Below are 21,089 nucleotides of genomic sequence, written 5' to 3'. Positions count from 1 at the left end.
CCAGCCTTGCAACACCTATTTCCAAAGGTAAGGGTGCTGCATCCCCTCTCCGAAGGAAATCCTTTGTTCTGCCTTCCCCTGCTTGAGCTGGTTAAGCACAGGAAGGCAGAAAGCTGTCTGATGGGCTGCAACAGCGTGGACTCCCTGCAAACCCCTGAAGACTGGTAGGAGCAATACTGGTGGGTCCTCCAAGGAGACCCCAGAGTGCATGGGATCATGCCATCAATATTGACATTAGTATTGGACTATGATTCCAACATCTTTGATACCAAACTTGCCTCGGTTCGGAGTTACCATTATGTAGCTGGACCACAGGTAGCGAGTGACTTGTGGCCAGTATATGGGTAAAATGGCTTCCCCACACATATAAAAGTCCAGTGCATTGGAACTGGAGTTTGTAGGTGCACCTCTGCTCATGCAGGGGTGCCCTCATACACAGGGACCTGCACCTGGCTTCTGGGCAGGAAGGGCCTACCATAGGGGTGATTTACAGTGACCTGGTGCAGTGACCAGCAGTGAAAGGATACGTGCATCTATTCACGCAGGCTGCAATGGCAGGCCTGCAGACACAGTTTGCATGGACTCCCATGGGTGGTATAATACATGCTGCAGCCCATGCGGGACCCCTGGTGTGCCTATGCCTGGGTACATAAGTACCATATACTAGGGACTTACAGGGCTACACTGTAGGAGGCTGGCCTGGCTTATAGTGGGTACCTTGTGGTACTTGCACCTTGTGCCAGGTCCAGTTATCCTTATTAGTAGATTAGAAGTGTTGTAGCAGCTTAGGCTGATAGAGGTAGCTATAGCAGGAGCAGCTTAGGCTGAACTAGGAGACATGCAAAGCTCCTACTATACAACTTATATCACTTACCACTATATCATAAGAAACACAATACTCAGAGTTACTAAAAATAAAGGTACTTTATTTTAGTGACAATATGCCAAAAGTATCTCAGAGGATATACTCCCTTAAGAGGTAAGTAAAATACACAAAATATACACACAAACCAAAATCAGATAAGTAAACAGTTAGAAAAGTAGTGCAAACAATGTAGAATCACAATAGAATTCAATAGGAGACAATAGGCCTAAGGGCAACACAAACCATATACTCCAGAAGTGGAATGCGAACAACGAATGGACCCCAGGCCTAGTGTAGTGTGTAGAGGGTCGCTGGGAGTGTAAGAAAACACTAAGGGTGTCAAAGATACCCCACCCCAAGACCCTGAAAAGTAGGAGTAAAGTTACCCTACTACCCCAGAAAGACATTAAAGTCGACATAGGGGATTCTGCAAAGGCAACAACTGACTGTAAAGCACTGAAGACAGATTCCTGGACCTGAGGACCTGTAAAGGAAGGGGACCAAGTCCAAGGGTCACGCAAGTGTCCGGGGGGGCAGGAGCCCACTAAACCCCGGATGAAGGTGCAAAAGGGATGCCTCCGGGTGGAAGAAGCTGAAGATTCTGCAACAAAGGAAGGTGCCAGGAACTTCTCCTTTGGTCAGAAGATGTCCCACGGCGTGCTGGAGGATGCAGAGTTGTTTCCATGCAGAAAGACCGCAAACAAGCCTTGCTAGCTGCAAGAGTCGCAGATGAGTATTTCGGGTGCTGCCGGGGCTCAGGAAGGACCAGGAGGTCGCCCCTTGGAGGAGGAGACAGAGGGGGTGCTCAGCAATAGAGAGAGCCCACGCAGAAGCAGGCAGCACCTGCAGAAGCACCTGAACAGGCGTTCAGAAGATCTGAGCATGGCAGCCGTCTCAGCACAACAAAAGATGGTCCCACGAAGTCGGAGTCCAACTCAGCGAGTTGGGCAATGCAAGACAGAGTGCTCGGGACCCGGGCTATGCTGTGCACAAAGGAAGTCTTGCAAAAGTGCACAGAAGCCCTAGCAGCTGCAGTTCACGCAGTACACAGAAATACTGTCTGGCGTGGGGAGGCAAGGACTTACATCCACCAAATTTGGACAGAAGGGCCACTGGACTGCCGGGGACACGTGGATCCAGCTCCTGTGTTCCAGGGACCACGCCGTCAAGATGAGAGGGGACCCAGAGGACCAGTGATGCAGAAGTTTGGTGCCTGCGTTAGCAGGGGAAAGATTCAGTCGACCCACTGGAGATTTCTTCTTGGCTTCCAGTGCAGGGTGAAGGCAGGCAGCCCTCAGAACATGCACCACTAGGAAACAGTTGAGAAAGCCGGCAGGATGAGGCGCTACAATGTTGCTGGTAGTCTTCTTGCTACTTTGTTGCGGTTTTGCAGGCGTCCTGGAGCAGTCAGTGGTCGATCCTTGGCAGAAGTCGAAGAGAGAAGTGCAGAGGAACTCTGGTGAGCCCTTGCATTCGTTATCTGATGAGAAACCCACAGGAGAGACCCTAAATAGCCCTCAGAGGAGGATTTGCTACAAAGAGAGGTAAGCACCTATCAGGAGGGGTCTCTGACGTCACCTGCTGGCACTGGCCACTCAGAGGTCTCCATTGTGCCCTCACACCTCTGCATTCAAGATGGCAGAGGTCTCGGACACACTGGAGGAGCTCTGGGCACCTCCCCTGGGGAGGTGCTGGTCAGGGGAGTGCTCACTCCCCTTTCCTTTGTCCAGTTTCGTGCCAGAGCAGGGCTGGGGGGATCCCTGAACCAGTGTAGACTGACTTATGCAAGGAGGGCACCATCTGTGCCCTTCAAAGCATTTCCAGAGGCCAGGAGAGGCTACGCCTCTCAGGCCCTTAACACCTATTTCCAAAGGGGGAGGGTGTAACACCCTCTCTCAGAGGAAATCCTTTGTTTTGCCTTCCTGGGACTGGGCTGCCCAAGCCCCAGGGGGGCAGAAACCTGTCTGAGGGTTGGCAGCAGCAGTAGCTGCAGAGAAAACCCCAGAGAGTTAGTTTGGCAGTACCCGGGCTCTATGCTGGAGCCCCGGGGATGCATGGAATTGTCCCCCCAATACCAGAATTGTACTGGGGTGACAATTCCATGATCCTAGATATGTTACATGGCCATGTTCGGATTTACCATTGTGACACTACATATAGGTATTGACCTATATGTAGTTCACACGTGTAATGGTGTCCCCGCACTCACAAAGTCCGGGGAAATTGCCCTGAAGAATGTGGGGGCACATTTTATGAGCACTGGGGTCCTGGCTAGCAGGATCCCAGTGACACAGGCAAAAACAAACATACATATAAGTAAACATTTGGGGTAACATGCCAGGCAAGATGGTACTTTCCTACATACACCAGTATGCCAAAAGTGGGGTGTAAAGGGTACAAAAGCAACCACATTTACAGGAGAGAGCACAATCACTGGTGTCCTGATTAGCAGGATCCCAGTGAAAACAGTCTAAACACTCTGATAAATAGGCAAAAAGTGGGGGTAACCATGACAAAAAGAGAGACTTTTCTAAAAGGAGTGCCTCCAGGGGTTTCACATACTTTTTGTGTTCACTGGAGGGAAAACGCAAGGACAGCACAACAAAGTGGCTTGCCCTTTTGAAGCTGTGTAGTGGGCCTTGTTTCCAACAATAGGCCCTTAAATACCTTCTCAAAATCTAACACTAACAGCTAAATATCAGGGTAGACTACTAACGTGAAGACTTTGCCTCCAGCAACAGAGATGTGTTGTACCCCAAGCCTGTCAGATGTTACTGTAGGACTTGGATCAACAAATTCATACAGGGCACTACTTGGCATTTTTGCCGATTAAGCCTGGTGGAAGGAGCACTTGCTTCTATCTATAAACAAAAGTTCTCCAACAAGGAAAGAGTAAACATAGCAGCTTCAGCATCAGGTGCCAGTAGTATGGACTTGTTTAGCTGCCTTATCATTAATAAACAGACAAGACTTGCTTTAAAATATATAAAGTAATTTTGCAGTAGGAGCGGAAGACCCATATATAGCTCAGGCCTGGGGCATAAACTCTCCTTGTGACTATGGTGTTTGTACCCCTCCTCCACCACTACCTTTAAGCAGTAGAAATAAGCACTAGAGAATAAGTAACGCAACAGTGTTTCTATCCAGACCAGACAGCAAAGATACTTCTCAGGTAGCATCCACTTTCTCCCCTCCATACAGCAGAGATAACGTTTAAGAAGGATCATCTTTGACAGGAGAGCCAAGTGACGATTAACCTTTCCCAAAAGAAGAGATACTCATACCCCTAAGAAGAACGTACACTCCAGTCACAACTATCAGTGTTTTTGTTTAATCATCGTACCTGATGAGCAGATCTCTCAATCTTGCAAATTCACAATGTTCCTCATTTTCAACTAAAAGAGAAGCAAATAAAACAAGCATGTCAATTGCATAAAAGCAAAGAGTACATACAAAGAAAAGCATTTACAAGTAGTGCGTCTGTGCATTTTACAGCAACGGTGTACATTTGCATGAATCATACACATGACACAGCACATAGAGACCTATACATAAAGCCAAGGTGTATCTGTATCAAGACATGTGAGCATTACATCAAGGTTGTGCAGGTGCTGAATAACCAGTGGACAGTCAGAGATCCGGAATGGTCTAGTAATGCAGGTCTAAATCATGGTGCATGAAGGACTTTGTGAAATCTGATACTTTAGAAGCCCAGGCATAAAGCTCATGCTGGTCTTTTTATTATAACTGCTAATATCTTGCACTTTCATAACATGGAGAAAGGCAGTGCCCAACACAGTAAAGGGCACTGAAGCCCACAGTGTTATCCCTTTCACATCCATTTCAATATCTAGGTGTCAGGCAACAGCCACATACATGGGCAGTTACCAGTGCTCATCCATAAGTTAGCAACAAACTTACATCCATGAGTTGGGCTATCAACCCATATTATTGTGTCCATGCCACAAACCAATTGCCAGTCACAACTGTGAAGCATTTGCCAGCACACAACCACCAAACAACGCACCCTACACCAATTAGAATGTCACCCACAAACACAAGTGCTAACCATCAAGAATCAATGTCAGTTAGTAATTCTTTATTGTAATTCTTCCTTCTGTCATAAATACGCCACAAAAGAGAAAAATAGACACATATTAAGATCAGTGATAATATATCATAATACATCAAGTGTAATTAGCTTCTAAACATCAAGGAATCCCACATTTGGTCCTCCATTTAATCATTTAATAGCACACTGGATATAATTAATTACCACCAAGCAAATGTTAATAGAGGGCAGTGGTTGTACATAAAGCAAGGCTTGCCCGCAGCATCTAAAATTAGCCTTCCTCAGAAATGGTGATACAAATAATTTCCTCATATTTGCAAACTATTAGCAGAATAACATTAGGTGCATAGTGGACTGCAAAGAAGAGCCATCACATAGACACACTATCAAACAAGTAGAGGATGAGTCTGTGTTCAAAGCGACCATAAAGTGTAATGTGCTCAGTTTCAATCATCTAGGTAAAGTTGTATGGTAATTGTAATAATCCAAATAAGATACAATTCCATGCCTGAGCTGTGCTGTAATAGAGTACATTCAAAACTTCCGGGGCAATCCCTATTATGCCTACTCCATACCCAGAAGCAAGCCTCCAGTGTTTGTACGTGGGTTAAGGGGCCTTCTGGTTTGGTGAATAAATCTGGAATATATCCAGGCTGTATCTGACAGTTTTTTAAGTAGACCAGCCAAGAGATCTTCGTAGCTTTGTCAAGTTTCAGCATTCCTGTTGTACCATGCAACTGAAGCTGGTTTCAGGCTTATCGATATGGACAGCCAGAAAAGCAGCTCGCTGAGTTTAAAACGATCAAAAACTTAATCAAGATCTAGTTCTATTTGACAAATATGGCCACTGTGGGTTGGAGACTGTCTTGGGGGACTACAGCCTCCACAATCCCAGTGTGAGCCCAGGAGGAGTGGCTATTCTACTATAAAAGGGCCGCTGCTGACCCGTGGGCTGGGGACTCGCATGGTCGAAGACCAGGCTCATCTGTGCCTGAAAGAGGCTGGGCCCCTGTATCTTTGACCTGCCTTTTTAAAGGTAATCACTTTACTTGGTACTGGAGGTTCTTAGAGTACTGGGCAGAGCTTGGGAGAGATATGGGATCTGGTGTGTGGTAGCAGCCTTACAGAGACATACAGGAAAAACTTTTAACAGGTGAATTTCTATGGTTTTGTACGTTTATAATGTGAGCCTAACTATAACGCCCCTGTAACCTTTGTTTCTTTTAAGTGAATATTTGACCCCTGTGAGTGCACGACCTTCTATTTGGAGGCCTGTATATGGAAAATGTCACTTACCCAGTGTACATCTGTTCGTGGCATGAGACGCTGCAGATTCACATGCTGTGCACATCCCGCCATCTAGTGTTGGGCTCGGAGTGTTACAAGTTGTTTTTCTTCGAAGAAGTCTTTTTGAGTCACGAGATCGAGGGACTCCTCCCCTTTCGGCTCCATTGCGCATGGGCGTCGACTCCATCTTAGATTGTTTTCCCTGCAGAGGGTGAGGTAGGAGTCGTGTATATAGTAATAGTGCCCATGCAATGGAGTAAGTATGTATGTACAAAATGTGACTAAAAGTCATATAACAAATTTACAAATGTACAAGTTTAATTTTCTTGTCAACTTAGAACGGCTACAGGCTCCCGGGGAGGTGGGAGGGCGCATGTGAATCTGCAGCGACTCATGCCACGAACAGATGTACACTGGGTAAGTGACATTTTCCGTTCGATGGCATGTGTAGCTGCAGATACACATGCTGTGCATAGACTAGTAAGCAGTTATCTCCCCAAAAGCGGTGGTTTAGCCTGTAGGAGTTGAAGTTGTTTGAAATAATGTTCTTAATACTGCTTGTCCTACTGTGGCTTGCTGTGTTGTTAACACATCCACGCAGTAATGCTTGGTAAATGTATGAGGCGTAGACCATGTGGCTGCCTTACATATTTCAGTCATTGGTATGTTCCCTAGAAAGGCCATGGTGGCACCTTTCTTTCTAGTGGAGTGTCCTTTGGTGTAATAGGCAGTTGTCTTTTTGCTTTTATATAACAGGTTTGAATACATTTAACTATCCACCTAGCAATGCCTTGTTTGGATATTGGATTCCCTGTATGAGGTTTTTGGAAAGCAACAAACAATTGTTTTGTCGTGCAAATTTGTTTGGTTCTATCGATGTAGTACATTAGTGCCCTTTTGATGTCTAATGTATGTAATGCTCTTTCAGCTACAGAGTCTGGTTCTGGAAAGAACACTGGGAGTTCCACTGTTTGATTTAAGTGGAACGGTGATATGACCTTAGGTAAGAATTTAGGATTTGTGCGTAGAACTACTTGATGTTTGTGTATTTGTATAAAGGGTTCTTGTATAGTAAAGGCTTGTATCTCACTTACTCTTCTGAGAGATGTGATAGCTATTAGAAACGCTACTTTCCATGTTAAGTACTGTATTTCACATGAATGCATGGGTTCAAATGGAGGACCCATGAGTCGTGTTAATACGATGTTGAGGTTCCACGAAGGAACTGGTGGTGTTCTTGGTGGAATAATCCTTTTCAGACCCTCCATAAATGCTTTTATAACTGGGATTCTGAATAATGAAGTTGAATGCGTAATTTGCAAATACGCTAAAATTGCGGTCAAATATATTTTAATGGATGAAAAAGCTAACAGACTTTTGTAAGTGTAGTAGATAGCTTACAATGTTTTTCGCAGATACGTGTAAAGGTTGAATGTGATTATTATGGCAGTAATAAACAAATCGTTTCCACTTATTTGCGTAGCATTGTCTTGTGGTTGGTTTCCTAGCCTGTTTTATGACCTCCATGCATTCTTGTGTAAGGTCTAGATGTCCGAATTCTAAGATTTCAGGAGCCAAATTGCTAGATTGAGCGATGCTGGATTCAGGTGTCTGATCTGTTGTTTGTGTTGAGTTAACAGATCTGGTCTGCTTGGCAGTTTGATATGAGGTACTACTGATAGGTCTAGTAGTGTAGTGTACCATGGTTGTCATGCCCAAGTTGGCGCCATCAATATTAGTTTGAGTTTGTTTTGACTCAATTTGTTTACTAGATATGGAAGGAGTGGGAGAGGGGGAAAAGCGTATGCAAATATCCCTGACCAACTCATCCATAACGCATTGCCTTGAGATTGAGCTTGTGGGTACCTGGATGCGAAGTTTTGGCATTTTGCATTTTCTTTTGTGGCAAATAGGTCTATTTGCGGTCTTCCCCACCTTTGGAAGTAAGTTAGTGGTATCTGGGGATGAATTTCCCATTCGTGGATCGGTTGGTGATCCCGAGAGAGATTGTCGGCTAACTGGTTTTGGATTCCTGGTATGAACTGCGCTATTAGGCAAATGTGGTTGTGAATCGCCCAATGCCATATCTTTTGAGCTAAGAGACACAATTGTGTTGAGTGTGTCCCTCCTTGTTTGTTCAGATAATACATTGTTGTCATGTTGTCTGTTTTGACAAGAATGTGTTTGTGGGTTATTAGTGGTTGAAATGCTTTTAACGCTAGAAATACTGCTAGTAGTTCTAAGTGATTGATATGAAGTTGTCTCTGTTGAGTGTCCCATTGTCCCTGGATGCTGTGTTGGTTGAGGTGTGCTCCCCACCCTACCATGGAGGCATCTCTTGTGATCACGTATTGAGGCACTGGGTCTTGGAAAGGCCGCCCTTGGTTTAAATTTATAGTATTCCACCATTGAAGCGAGGTGTATGTTTGGGGGTCTATCAACACTAGATCTTGAAGTTGACCCTGTGCTTGTGACCATTGTGATACTAGGCTCTGTTGTAAGGGCCGCATGTTTAGTCTTGCGTTTGGGACAATGGCTATGCATGAGGACATCATGCCTAGCAGTTTCATTACAAAATTTACCTGGAACCTTTGGTTTGGGTGCATGGTCTGGATTACGTTTTGAAATGCCTGTACCCTTTGTGGACTTGGAGTGGCAATCCCCTTTTTTGTGTTGATTATTGCTCCCAGATACTGTTGGATTTGACATGGCTGTAGGTGTGATTTCTGGTAGTTGAGTGAGAACCCTAACTTGTGAAGGGTTACTATAACATATTTTGTGTGTTGTGAGCACCGTTCTTGCGTATTGGTTTTGATTAACCAGTCGTCTAGATATGGGAACACATGTATTTGCTGTCTTCTGAAATGAGCTGCCACTACAGCAAGGCAGTTTGTAAAGACTCTTGGCGCTGTTGTTATTCCGAATGGCAACACTTTGAACTGGTAATGTACCCCTTGGATTACAAATCTTAAGTATCTTCTGTGTGAAGGATGTATGGGTATATGGAATTACGCATCCTTGAGGTCTAATGTTTTGATGTAGTCTTGTTGTTTGAGCAAGGGAATTACGTCCTGAAGTGTTACCATGAGAAAGTGATCTGATTTGATGTAAAGGTTTAGTGTTCTGAGATCTAAAATGGGTCTTAGAGTGTTGTCTTTTTTGGGTATGAGAAAGTACAGGGAGTAGACCCCCGTTCCTTTCTGATGATTTGGTACTAGTTCTATTGCATCCTTTTGCAACAACGCTTGGACCTCTAGTTGTAATAGATCCATGTGTTGTTTGGACATGTTGTGTGTTTTCGGTGGGACATTTGGAGGGAATTGTAGGAATTCTATGCAATAACCATGTTGGATAATGTCTAGGACCCACGTGTCTGTTGTTATCCCCTCCCAGTTCCTGTAAAAATCGGTTAGTCTCCCCCCCACCGGTGTTGTGTGTTGGGGGTTTGTGACAGTGAAGTCACTGTTTATTTTGAGGGGTTTTGGGTCCTGGAACTTTCCCCTAGTTTTAGGGAACTGTCCACCCCTGTATTTTCCACCACAACTTCCCCTCTGAAACTGGCTCTCGTATGTGGGTCTTGTTTGTGAGGTTGAGGGTTCTGTGTTTTGTCCTCGAAACCCCCCTCTAAACTGTGTTTTCCGAAATGTGCCTCTGCTCTGTGGGGAGTAGAGTGCGCCCCTGGCTTTGGCCGTATCTGTGTCCTTTTTAAGTTTCTCGATAGCAGTGTCCACTTCCGGCCCAAACAACTGCTGTCCGTTAAAAGGCATATTCAGCACCGCTTGTTGAATTTCCGGTTTGAATCCTGAGGTGCACAGCCATGCGTGTCTCCGTATGGTGACCGCTGTATTTGCAGTCCTTGCAGCTGTGTCTGCTGCATCCATTGCCGACCGTATCTGGTTGTTAGAGATACTTTGGCCTTCTTCCACCACTTGCTGTGCCCTTTTTTGGAACTCTTTGGGTAGATGTTCTATGAAATGTTGCATTTCGTCCCAATGAGCTCTATCATATCTAGCCAGCAAGGCCTGTGAATTTGCAATGCGCCATTGGTTGGCTGCTTGTGCCGCGACCCTTTTCCCCGCTGCGTCAAACTTGCGGCTTTCATTGTCGGGTGGTGGTGCATCTCCCAAGGTGTGTGAGTTCGCCCATTTGCGAACTGCCCCTACTACCACTGAGTCCGGTGTCAATTGCTACGTGATGTACACAGGGTCTGTTGGTGGAGGTTTGTACTTTCTCCACCCTTGGAGTGATGGCCCTGCCTTTCACAGGCTCTTGAAACACTTGCTTTCGGATGACTGACACATGTGTGCCCTTTTTCGGTGCCGATGGCCGGTCACCTGATTTTCGGGTTAAGCCATGGCTTGGTGGCGGTGGCGCCCCCTGGGCTTTCATGAATTTTCCGTGAATCTTAAGCAAGGGCGTCTTACTCACGGTTTTCGGCGTCTGTTCGGTTTCGACCTCGTCCGAATCCGCGATGGAGAAGGTTTCCTCTTCCTCCAAGCCTTGGTGTCCTGACGGCGCCGATGCCATTTGGAGTCTTCTTGCTCTCCGGTCTCTTAGCGTTTTCTTGGACCGAAACGCCCGACAGGCCTCGCAGGGATCCTCTTTGTGTTTGGGAGACAAACACAAATTACAGACCAGATGCTGATCTGTGTAAGGATACTTGTTGTGGCATTCGGGGCAGAAGCGGAATGGGGTCCGTTCCATTAGCTTGGAAGACGCACGTGGTTGGGCCGACCAGGCCCCGCCGGGGAATCGAAACCCCGAAGGGCCACCGGAGCTTTTCAAAATTCAGTGTCGATGTGCGTTAACTAACCCGATACCGAACGCAAACAATACCGTAGAATTTTCCGAGATTTAACTAACTTACCAAACCAAAACACGGAGCGAAGAGGAACACGTCCGAACCCGATGGCGGAAAGAAAACAATCTAAGATGGAGTCGACGCCCATGCGCAATGGAGCCGAAAGGGGAGGAGTCCTACGATCTCGTGACTCGAAAAGACTTCTTTGAAGAAAAACAACTTGTAACACTCCGAGCCCAACACTAGATGGCGGGATGTGCACAGTGTAGGAAGTTGGCTCTGTATGTGCTATTTCAAAGTAAGGAATAGCATGCACAGAGTCCAAGGGTTCCCCTTAGAGGTAAGATAGTGGCAAAAAGAGATAATACTAATGCTCTATTTTGTGGTAGTGTGGTCGAGCAGTAGGCTTATCCGAGGAGTAGTGTTAAGCATTTGTCGTACATACACACAGGCAATAAATGAGGAACACACACTCAGAGACAAATCCAGCCAATAGGTTTTGTTATAGAAAAATATATTTTCTTAGTTTATTTTAAGAACCACAGGTTCAAATTCTACATGTAATATCTCATTTGAAAGGTATTGCAGGTAAGTACTTTAGGAACTTTGAATAATCAAAGTAGCATAAATACTTTTTACATAAAACACAATAAGCTGTTTTAAAAGTGGACACAGTGCAATTTTCACAGTTCCTGGGGGAGGTAATGTATTTACCTGCAATACCTTTCAAATGAGATATTACATGTAGAATTTGAACCTGTGGTTCTTAAAATAAACTAAGAAAATATATTTTTCTATAACAAAACCTATTGGCTGGATTTGTCTCTGAGTGTGTGTCAAGCGTCGGGTTCTCTGTAGATTTCAATGGGAGACCAAGGGGTCTCTTCAGCGGTGCAGGCAGGCAAGGGGGGGGCTCCTCGGGGTAGCCACCTGCTGGGCAAGGGAGAGGGCCTCCTGGGGGTCACTCCTGCACAGAAGTTCCGTTCCTTCAGGTGCTGGGGGCTGCGGGTGCAGGGTCTTTTCCAGCCGTCGGGACTTTAGGTTCAGGCAGTCGCGGTCAGGGGGAGCCTCGGGATTCCCTCTGCAGGCGTTGCTGTGGGGGCTCAGGGGGCACAACTTTGGTTACTCACGGACTCGGAGTCGCCGGAGGGTCCTCCCTGAGGTGTTGGTTCTCCACCAGTCGAGTCGGGGTCGCCGGGTGCAGTGTTGCAAGTCTCACGCTTCTTGCGGGAGTTGCAGGGGTCTTTAAATCTGCTCCTTTGAAACAAAGTTGCAGTTCTTTTGGAGCAGTGCCGCTGTCCTCGGGAGTTTCTTGTCTTTCTTGAAGCAGGGCAGTCCTCTGAGGATTCAGAGGTCGCTGGTCCTTTGGAAAGCGTCGCTGGAGCAGGTTTCTTTGGAAGGCAGGAGACAGGCCGGTAAGACTGGGGCCAAAGCAGTTGGTGTCTTCTGTTCTTCTTCTGCAGGGGTTTTTCAGCTCAGCAGTCCTCTTCTTCTTGTAGTTTCAGGAATCTAAATTCTTAGGTTCAGGGAAGCCCTTAAATACTGAATTTAAGGGCGTGTTTAGGTCTGGGGGGTTAGTAGCCAATGGCTACTAGCCCTGAGGGTGGGTACACCCTCTTTGTGCCTCCTCCCAAGGGGAGGGGGTCACATCCCTAATCCTATTGGGGGAATCCTCCATCTGCAAGATGGAGGATTTCTAAAAGTTAGAGTCACTTCAGCTCAGGACACCTTAGGGGCTGTCCTGACTGGCCAGTGACTCCTCCTTGTTATTCTCATTATTTCCCCCGGCCTTGCCGCCAAAAGTGGGGCTGTGGCCGGAGGGGGCGGGCAACTCCACTAGCTGGAGTGCCCTGTGGTGCTGGAACAAAGGGGGTGAGCCTTTGAGGCTCACCGCCAGGTGTTACAGCTCCTGCCTGGGGGAGGTGTTAGCATCTCCACCCAGTGCAGGCTTTGTTACTGGCCTCAGAGTGACAAAGGCACTCTCCCCATGGGGCCAGCAACATGTCTCAGTTGTGGCAGGCTGCTGGAACCAGTCAGCCTACACAGATAGTCGGTTAAGGTTTCAGGGGGCACCTCTAAGGTGCCCTCTGGGGTGTATTTTACAATAAAATGTACACTGGCATCAGTGTGCATTTATTGTGCTGAGAAGTTTGATACCAAACTTCCCAGTTTTCAGTGTAGCCATGATGGTGCTGTGGAGTTCGTGTTTGACAGACTCCCAGACCATATACTCTTATGGCTACCCTGCACTTACAATGTCTAAGGTTTTGCTTAGACACTGTAGGGGCACAGTGCTCATGCACTGGTGCCCTCACCTATGGTTTAGTGCACCCTGCCTTAGGGCTGTAAGGCCTGCTAGAGGGGTGACTTATCTATACTTGCATAGGCAGTGAGAGGCTGGCATGGCACCCTGAGGGGAGTGCCATGTCGACTTACTCATTTTGTTCTCACCAGCACACACAAGCTGGCAAGCAGTGTGTCTGTGCTGAGTGAGGGGTCTCCAGGGTGGCATAAGACATGCTGCAGCCCTTAGAGACCTTCCCTGGCATCAGGGCCCTTGGTACCAGAGGTACCAGTTACAAGGGACTTACCTGGATGCCAGGGTGTGCCAATTGTGGATACAAAAGTACAGGTTAGGGAAAGAACACTGGTGCTGGGGCCTGGTTAGCAGGCCTCAGCACACTTTCAATTGTAAACATAGCATCAGCAAAGGCAAAAAGTCAGGGGGTAACCATGCCAAGGAGGCATTTCCTTACACACAGCATGTGTATCTGCAGCTACACATGCCATCGAACATATATATATACTTATATATATAAACCATACTGGCGGTCGCCAGTAGGTCGCTATAGTTAGGACAATGTCTCCATAGAAGAAGCATTTACTGATGTGCCTATATCTTTGACACCAGTAGATGAATCTTCACAGTATTTTCAAAAAAAGGTGTTCAGATGATTCTTGTTCCACATGGAAAGTTTGAGGGTAATCCATCAAGTAGGGGCCGAGAAAAATGGGGTGGGGGGTACAAAAGTGCGTTTCCCAAGTTAAATCCCTTTGAACGCGACTACAGCCCTAACCACTGGACAAAATTACACTAAATTTGGCAGAAAGCTAGCTTTCGGTACGCAGATTGTGCTTTCGCTTATTTAGTGTACATCTGTTCACTAGTTCTTAAGAAATCAAAGGGAAAACAAATTTGTATATCTCTGGGCGTGGTGACTGTGATTATTTCGCAAATAAATTGTGAAAATTCGTGGATTTTTGTGACTGCATGTGCAAAAAGAAGCACTGTAGTCAGTCAGTCAAAGGAACTTTATTTCAGCTACAGGAGCCATAAAAGCGCATAGCAGCAAAAAATACAAATAAATACACAATGTAACAGATGTAACAATACATATAATGATAAAATGGAATAAAGATAAAATACACTCACACAGTGTGATGGAACAGTCTTGTTGGAATCATTAAACAGATAGGAATTTCCCTCTGGCAATCCAGCTAGCTCTGAGGAACTTGGCAACGGCGATCACTAGTGTAGGAAGTTGGCTCTGTATGCACTATTTCAAAGTAAGGAATAGTATGCACAGAGTCCAAGGGTTCCCCTTAGAGGTAAGATAGTGGCAAAAAGAGATAATACTAATGCTCTATTTTGTGGTAGTGTGGTCGAGCAGTAGGCTTATCAAAAGAGTAGTGTTAAGCATTTGTTGTACATACACACAGGCAATAAATGAGGAACACACACTCAGAGACAAATCCAGCCAATAGGTTTTGTTATAGAAAATATATTTTCTTAGTTTATTTTAAGAACCACAGGTTCAAATTCTACATGTAATATCTCATTTGAAAGGTATTGCAGGTAAGTACTTTAGGAACTTTGAATAATTACAGTAGCATATATACTTTTCATATAAAACACAAATAGCTGTTTTAAAAGTGGACACAGTGCAATTTTCACAGTTCCTGGGGGAGGTAAAGTATTGTTAGTTTTCACAGGTAAGTAAGTCACTTACAGGTTTCAGTTTTGGGTCCAAAGTAGCCCACCGTTGGGGGTTCAGAGCAACCCCAAAGTTACCACACCAGCAGCTCAGGGCCAGTCAGGTGCAGAGGTCAAAGAGGTGCCCAAAACACATAGGCTTCAATGGAGAGAAGGGGGTGCCCCGGTTCCAGTCTGCCAGCAGGTAAGTACCCGCGTCTTCGGAGGGCAGACCAGGGGGGTTTTGTAGGGCACCGGGGGGGACACAAGTCAGCACAAAAAGTACACCCTCAGCAGCGCGGGGGCGGCCGGGTGCAGTGTGCAAACACGCGTCGGGTTTTCAATGGGAGTCAATGGGAGACCAAGGGGTCTCTTCAGCGGTGCAGGCAGGCAAGGGGGGGGCTCCTCGGGGTAGCCACCACCTGGGCAAGGGAGAGGGCCTCCTGGGGGTCACTCCTGCACAGAAGTTCTGTTCCTTCAGGTGCTGGGGGCTGCGGGTGCAGGGTCTTTTCCAGCCGTCGGGACTTTAGGTTCAGGCAGTCGCGGTCAGGGGGAGCCTCGGGATTCCCTCTGCAGGCGTCGCTGTGGGGGCTCAGGGGGGACAACTTTGGTTACTCACGGTCTTGGAGTCGCCGGAGGGTCCTCCCTGAGGTGTTGGTTCTCCACCAGTCGAGTCGGGGGTCGCCGGGTGCAGTGTTGCAAGTCTCACGCTTCTTGCGGGGCTTTGCAGGGGTCTTTAAATCTGCTCCTCTGTAACAAAGTTGCAGTTCTTTTGGAGCAGTGCCGCTGTCCTCAGGAGTTTCTTGTCTTTCTTGAAGCAGGGCAGTCCTCAGAGGATTCAGAGGTCGCTGGTCCCTTGGAAAGCGTCGCTGGAGCAGGTTTCTTTGGAAGGCAGGAGACAGGCCGGTAAGTCTGGGGCCAAAGCAGTTGGTGTCTTCTGTTCTTCCTCTGCAGGGGTTTTTCAGCTCAGCAGTCCTCTTCTTCTTGTAGTTTCAGGAATCTAAATTCTTAGGTTCAGGGGAGCCCTTAAATACTAAATTTAAGGGCGTGTTTAGGTCTGGGGGGTTAGTAGCCAATGGCTACTAGCCCTGAGGGTGGGTACACCCTCTTTGTGCCTCCTCCCAAGGGGAGGGGGTCACATTCCTATCCCTATTGGGGGAATCCTCCTTCTACAAGATGGAGGGTTTCTAAAAGTCAGAGTCACCTCAGCTCAGGACACCTTAGGGGCTGTCCTGACTGGCCAGTGACTCCTCCTTGTTTTTCTCATTATCTCTCCTGGACTTGCCGCCAAAAGTGGGGGCTGGGTCCAGGAGGCGGGCATCTCCACTAGCTGGAGTGCCCTGGGGCATTGTAACATGAAGCTTGAGCCTTTGAAGCTCACTGCTAGGTGTTACAGTTCCTGCAGGGGGGGAGGTGTGAAGCACCTCCACCCAGAGCAGGCTTTATTTCTGTCCTCAGAGACCTTTGATGGGGTCAGAAACTCGTCTCTCAGCAGCAGGCTGGCACAGACCAGTCAGTCCTGCACTGAACAATTGGGTAAAATACAGGGGGTATCTCTAAGATGCCCTCTGTGTGCATTTTTTAATAAATCCAACACTGGCATCAGTGTGGGTTTATTATTCTGATAAGTTTGATACTAAACTTCCCAGTATTCAGTGTAGCCATTATGGAGCTGTGGAGTTCGTTTTTGACAGACTCCCAGCCCATATACTCTTATGGCTACCCTGCACTTACAATGTCTAAGGTTTTGCTTGGACACTGTAGGGGCATAGTGCTCATGCACATATGCCCTCACCTGTGGTATAGTGCACCCTGCCTTAGGGCTGTAAGGCCTGCTAGAGGGGTGACTTACCTATGCCACAGGCAGTGTGAGGTTGCCATGGCACCCTGAGGGGAGTGCCATGTCGACTTAGTCATTTTCTCCCCACCAGCACACACAAGCTGGTAAGCAGTGTGTCTGTGCTGAGTGAGGGGTCCCTAGGGTGGCATAAGACATGCTGCAGCCCTTAGAGACCTTCCCTGGCATCAGGGCCCTTGGTACCAGGGGTACCAGTTACAAGGGACTTACCTAGGTGCCAGGGTTGTGCCAATTGTGGAAACAATGGTACATTTTAGGTGAAAGAACACTGGTGCTGGGGCCTGGTTAGCAGGGTCCCCGCACACTTCTCAGTCAAGTCAGCATCAGTATCAAGCAAAAAGTGGGGGGTAATTGCAACAGGAAGCCATTTCTTTACAACTAGTGTTGGCCTAGTGTCTGATCTGAGGATTCGCAGGGCTATTTCAGAGCTGCGGACTCCCGGCAGTCTGCATGCCGGTGCCAGCCATTTCCTACGTGAGGCGGTGTACGTGGGGCAGACAAAAAGGACGTGAGGGAGGTTCTCGATGGGGGCTTTGCAGGCTGGACAAGCAGTTGATTCTTTGTATGACCAGCGGCTGGTGAAAAGTCTTAGTGGTAGCGTTCCAATGCGGAGCTGAAAGTACAGTTTCCTTTCCCTTGGGACCGTGATTATGTCCCAAAAAGCCTCATACTTGCATGTCTCTTAAGTTAACAAAGTCACAAGATAATGTAGTGTGAAGTGCGGCCCCTAGATCTTCGTGATCTACCATTTGCCAATATAGTTTCTTTAGTTCGCTTTTCGAGGGAAAGGCGGAGGTGGTTGGTGAATTCCAGAGTTCACTGAGCCCGAGTGAGTAAAGTGACCCCTTGATGTATCGTAGCCAGGGGATGCTGTGAAGATGACCAGCTTTTAAAATAACCTGCAGGGCTACAGTAAGGGTTTCAAGCTCTGGGGTGGTCCAGAGACGCCGCTAGTACAGGAGAGGGCGTAGGCGGGCTTTATGACTGATGCGTTTTATACCAAGATCCTTAAAAAGGGGGAACAGTGGAGTGTTTCGTGGAAGGGACACAAGGTTTCTTAGGAAGTTGTTTTCAGCGATGGTTATGTCTTGGATTTTGGCTTAACCCCATAGTTCAGCCCCGTAAAGTGCTGAGGTCACAGCCTGGGCTTCGTATATCTGTATTGCTGGGCGAATTGGTTTTGTGTGTGAGAGGTGAAAGTTTTTTTAATAGTAACCCTGTTTGCTTTAGTTTTAAAGCTTGCTTTCCTATGTGTGATTTCCAAGACATGTTGTCAGTCAATTCTATACCCAGGTAGCTGAAAATGCCCACCTTCTCAAGTGTGGTGCCCTCTAGTGTGAACTTCCCTCTAAATGATCTATGGGGATTGAGGGTCATTAGTTTTGTTTTAGAAGCATTGATTTCTAGTCCCCGTTTTGAGCAGAATTTCTCAAAGCACGTGAGGAGTTTCCTTAGTCCAATAGGGGTCTTGGATATCAGGAGAGTATCATCTGCAAAGAGCATGACAGGGATTTTTTGTGTGCCAAGTGATGGTGCGTCAGCCTCCACTCTAAGCAGGGAGGGGACGATTTTGTTGATATACAGAGAGAAGAGGGTCGGTGCAAGGACACACCCTTGCCGCACACCCCTTGATACATGGATTCTATCAGTTCGTTGCCCCTTATTGTCCCACCTGACTCGCGCGTAGTTGCCCTTGTGGAGCCGTATCAATAGTGCTAGGATATGCTCCGGGATTCCCATTCGGGGGAGAGTGTCCCATAGTTTGTTGCGAGGTACTAGTTCAAAAGCAGACTTTAGATCCACAAAAGCTATGTATAGGCTCCCTTTACCAATGAGCACTGTTTTCCAGTATAAAAATAGGAACCTGAGGGCTTGGTCAGTGGTAGATATTTTTTTCCGGAAACCGGCTTGGAGGGGGCTAAGGATATCATGTTCAGTCATCCAGTCTTGATCTTTCCCAAGAGGCAGAGGCAGAAGACTTTTTGCACACAGTCAATTAGACTAATTGGTCTGTAGTTGCAGGGGAGTGATCTGTCACCCTTTTTAAAGATCGGGAAAACAATAGCCCCTATCCACGACTCAGGGATAGGCGCCCCAGATGCTATTGCGTTCACTATGATGGTGAGGTATCTTGACCAGGATGCAGTGTCGGTTGAGAACAGGTCTGCTGGAACACCATCCGAGCCGGGGGCCCTGCCCCGTTTTATGGTGCCTAGGGAATATATTATGTCACTTTGAGAGAACAGCTGGGGCACTTCAGTGGTGGGTGCTAAAGAAGTGTTTAGGCAGTGGTCCATGTGAACAGGAGTGGGGCTATCATGGTCATGAGAGTACAGCCTACTCAAATGGTCTACCCAGTTTTTCGGGGCAATGTTGGTTGTAATGTTCAATCCAAAGCTTTATGGGCCTCGTGCTGCCAGGGACCAGAACAGACTACAATTCCTCTTGCGCACAGCATCGCTAAGTGCTGTCCACCACTTACCATCTTGGTCACGTTTGGCTTTGCGTATGGCTGACTTGTAGGACTTCCTAGCTGAGCGGATGGCATTGGCATCCTTGGATTTAATAGCTTGGATTAAGTGCTTATTTAAGAACCAGGACATTTTATTGAACCAGCGGTGCCTACCTTTGGGTCTCTTGCTATCATGGGCTGTGGATACTGAGAAGTGGGCTGCGATATACCTGAAGCATGAGGTGCGGATTAGACTTATTTCCTTATAGGGGATTGCGGGACCCACCTCTAGGTCCATTAATGTAGTCTTTAGGGTGTTATTAGCTGCGTTGATGAGTGCGGGCCGAGCCGCAACCTTGTCCCACTTTAAGTGTTGTTTGTCGTTAACCAGGCTAATGCCCTCTGGTGCTGCTACTGAGGAGTTAATCGTGGGCTAGTGGTTGCCCAAACCTAACATATGGAAAGAGAGAGGATTATGGTCACTTTCAGTTCTTTCGATGATCGCCATGTCGATGACTAGGGGCCATAATCTTATGTCGAATAGACAGTAGTCGATTCTGCTGGTGTGGTTGGTTTTGTTGAATGTGTGACGGCCTTTGGCGTCTGATTTGGTTATGCCATTTAATGCCCTGAGCCCAAATTCCATGGTCAGTGACTTTACTTGGACAGCGACTTGCATCCATCTCTTGATGGGTGGAATGGACAGGGCGGAGATAGACCAAGCTCGATTCTCCTTGTCTGTGGACCTGAGATCATCCCAGTCTAGAGGTTCGAAGGTGACATTAAGGTCACCTGCCACAATGGTTTTATTGTGGCGGGGACAGTTTTGCAAGAGGGCTGCCAGGACACAAAGGGTTTTGGAGACTTGACCCCCCGACCCCTCAAGTGTAGATATTGAAGATGTTCACAACAGTGTCAGGCCCGAATGATAGGCGAAGACCTAACAGGTCGAGAGAATCGGTGGGTAGCTGTGATATACAACAGTTAAGTGATGTTCTGATCCAGATGGTTAAGCCCCCATAAGGCCTGTCTCTAGTACTGGGCACGGCAGGGATGTGGGAGTTTGAATAGCCTGTTCAAAAAAGTTGACCATGTCTCTTGAAGAAGGCATATGTCATGTTCTTCAATAAAAGAGGTAAAGAAGAGAAGAGGGAGAATAGATTTTAAACCTGCCACGTTCCATGAGACAAGTCGTACCCCAGTGAGTGGAGGAGCTATCCTGTCTAATGGCCTGGTATTTACATAATTAGCTGCCAGAGGTTGGTTTGGAAGGTGAGGTTGAGTGGGAGGAAGTGGATCAATACCATTGTTGGTCAGTGAGACCTGGGGTGAATGGTGATGTTCCTCTAATGGAGCGGACCTGGCCCTGGTGAGGGAAGTGCTTGCAGGCTTAGCTATCGGTCCTTGATTTGGTGGACGATATTCCTGCAAGGTGAGAGATGCAATATTGTCATGTTTGCACAGTAAGCCGTCAGAGGTCTGGGGGAGTATGTCATGAGAGGGAGAATAAGTACTTGCACTGACAGTGTTAGGGATTGCAGCAGGCCTGGGGGTGATTGATATATGTTGGTTGCGTGGTTTTTCAGCATAGATTGTAGATGAAGCTTTAAGTCAGTCAATCGTTCTCACCAAGGGTAGATAAATTGTTTGCTAGGCAGTAGCTCGGGCAATCCCCGTAGTACACGGGTGGCCTAGGGTATTTGAACTGGATGCGCAAGTGTGCTGGTGGACTTGTTCTTGCATCTAGGGCCACCAAATTGTCCACCCTGGTCCCGTCCTTG

General features: G+C 47.1%; 1 protein-coding gene across 7 annotated transcripts in view; it reads right to left on the bottom strand.

Moving 5' to 3' along the window:
* LOC138261581 (septin-9-like) overlaps nt 1–21,089 on the bottom strand; it is a 533,955-nt gene that overhangs the window by 54,015 nt on the left and 458,851 nt on the right. For all 7 annotated transcript variants that reach the window (XM_069210671.1, XM_069210668.1, XM_069210669.1 and 4 more), the window contains one exon: nt 4,209–4,260. In XM_069210671.1, the coding sequence (XP_069066772.1) occupies nt 4,209–4,260 (52 nt within the window). The remainder of the gene's footprint in view (nt 1–4,208; nt 4,261–21,089) is intronic.

Source organism: Pleurodeles waltl, chromosome 10 (genome assembly GCF_031143425.1).
Source record: "Pleurodeles waltl isolate 20211129_DDA chromosome 10, aPleWal1.hap1.20221129, whole genome shotgun sequence".
Taxonomy (NCBI): Eukaryota; Metazoa; Chordata; class Amphibia; order Caudata; family Salamandridae; genus Pleurodeles; species Pleurodeles waltl.
This window is presented reverse-complemented; position numbering and strand designations above follow the sequence as displayed.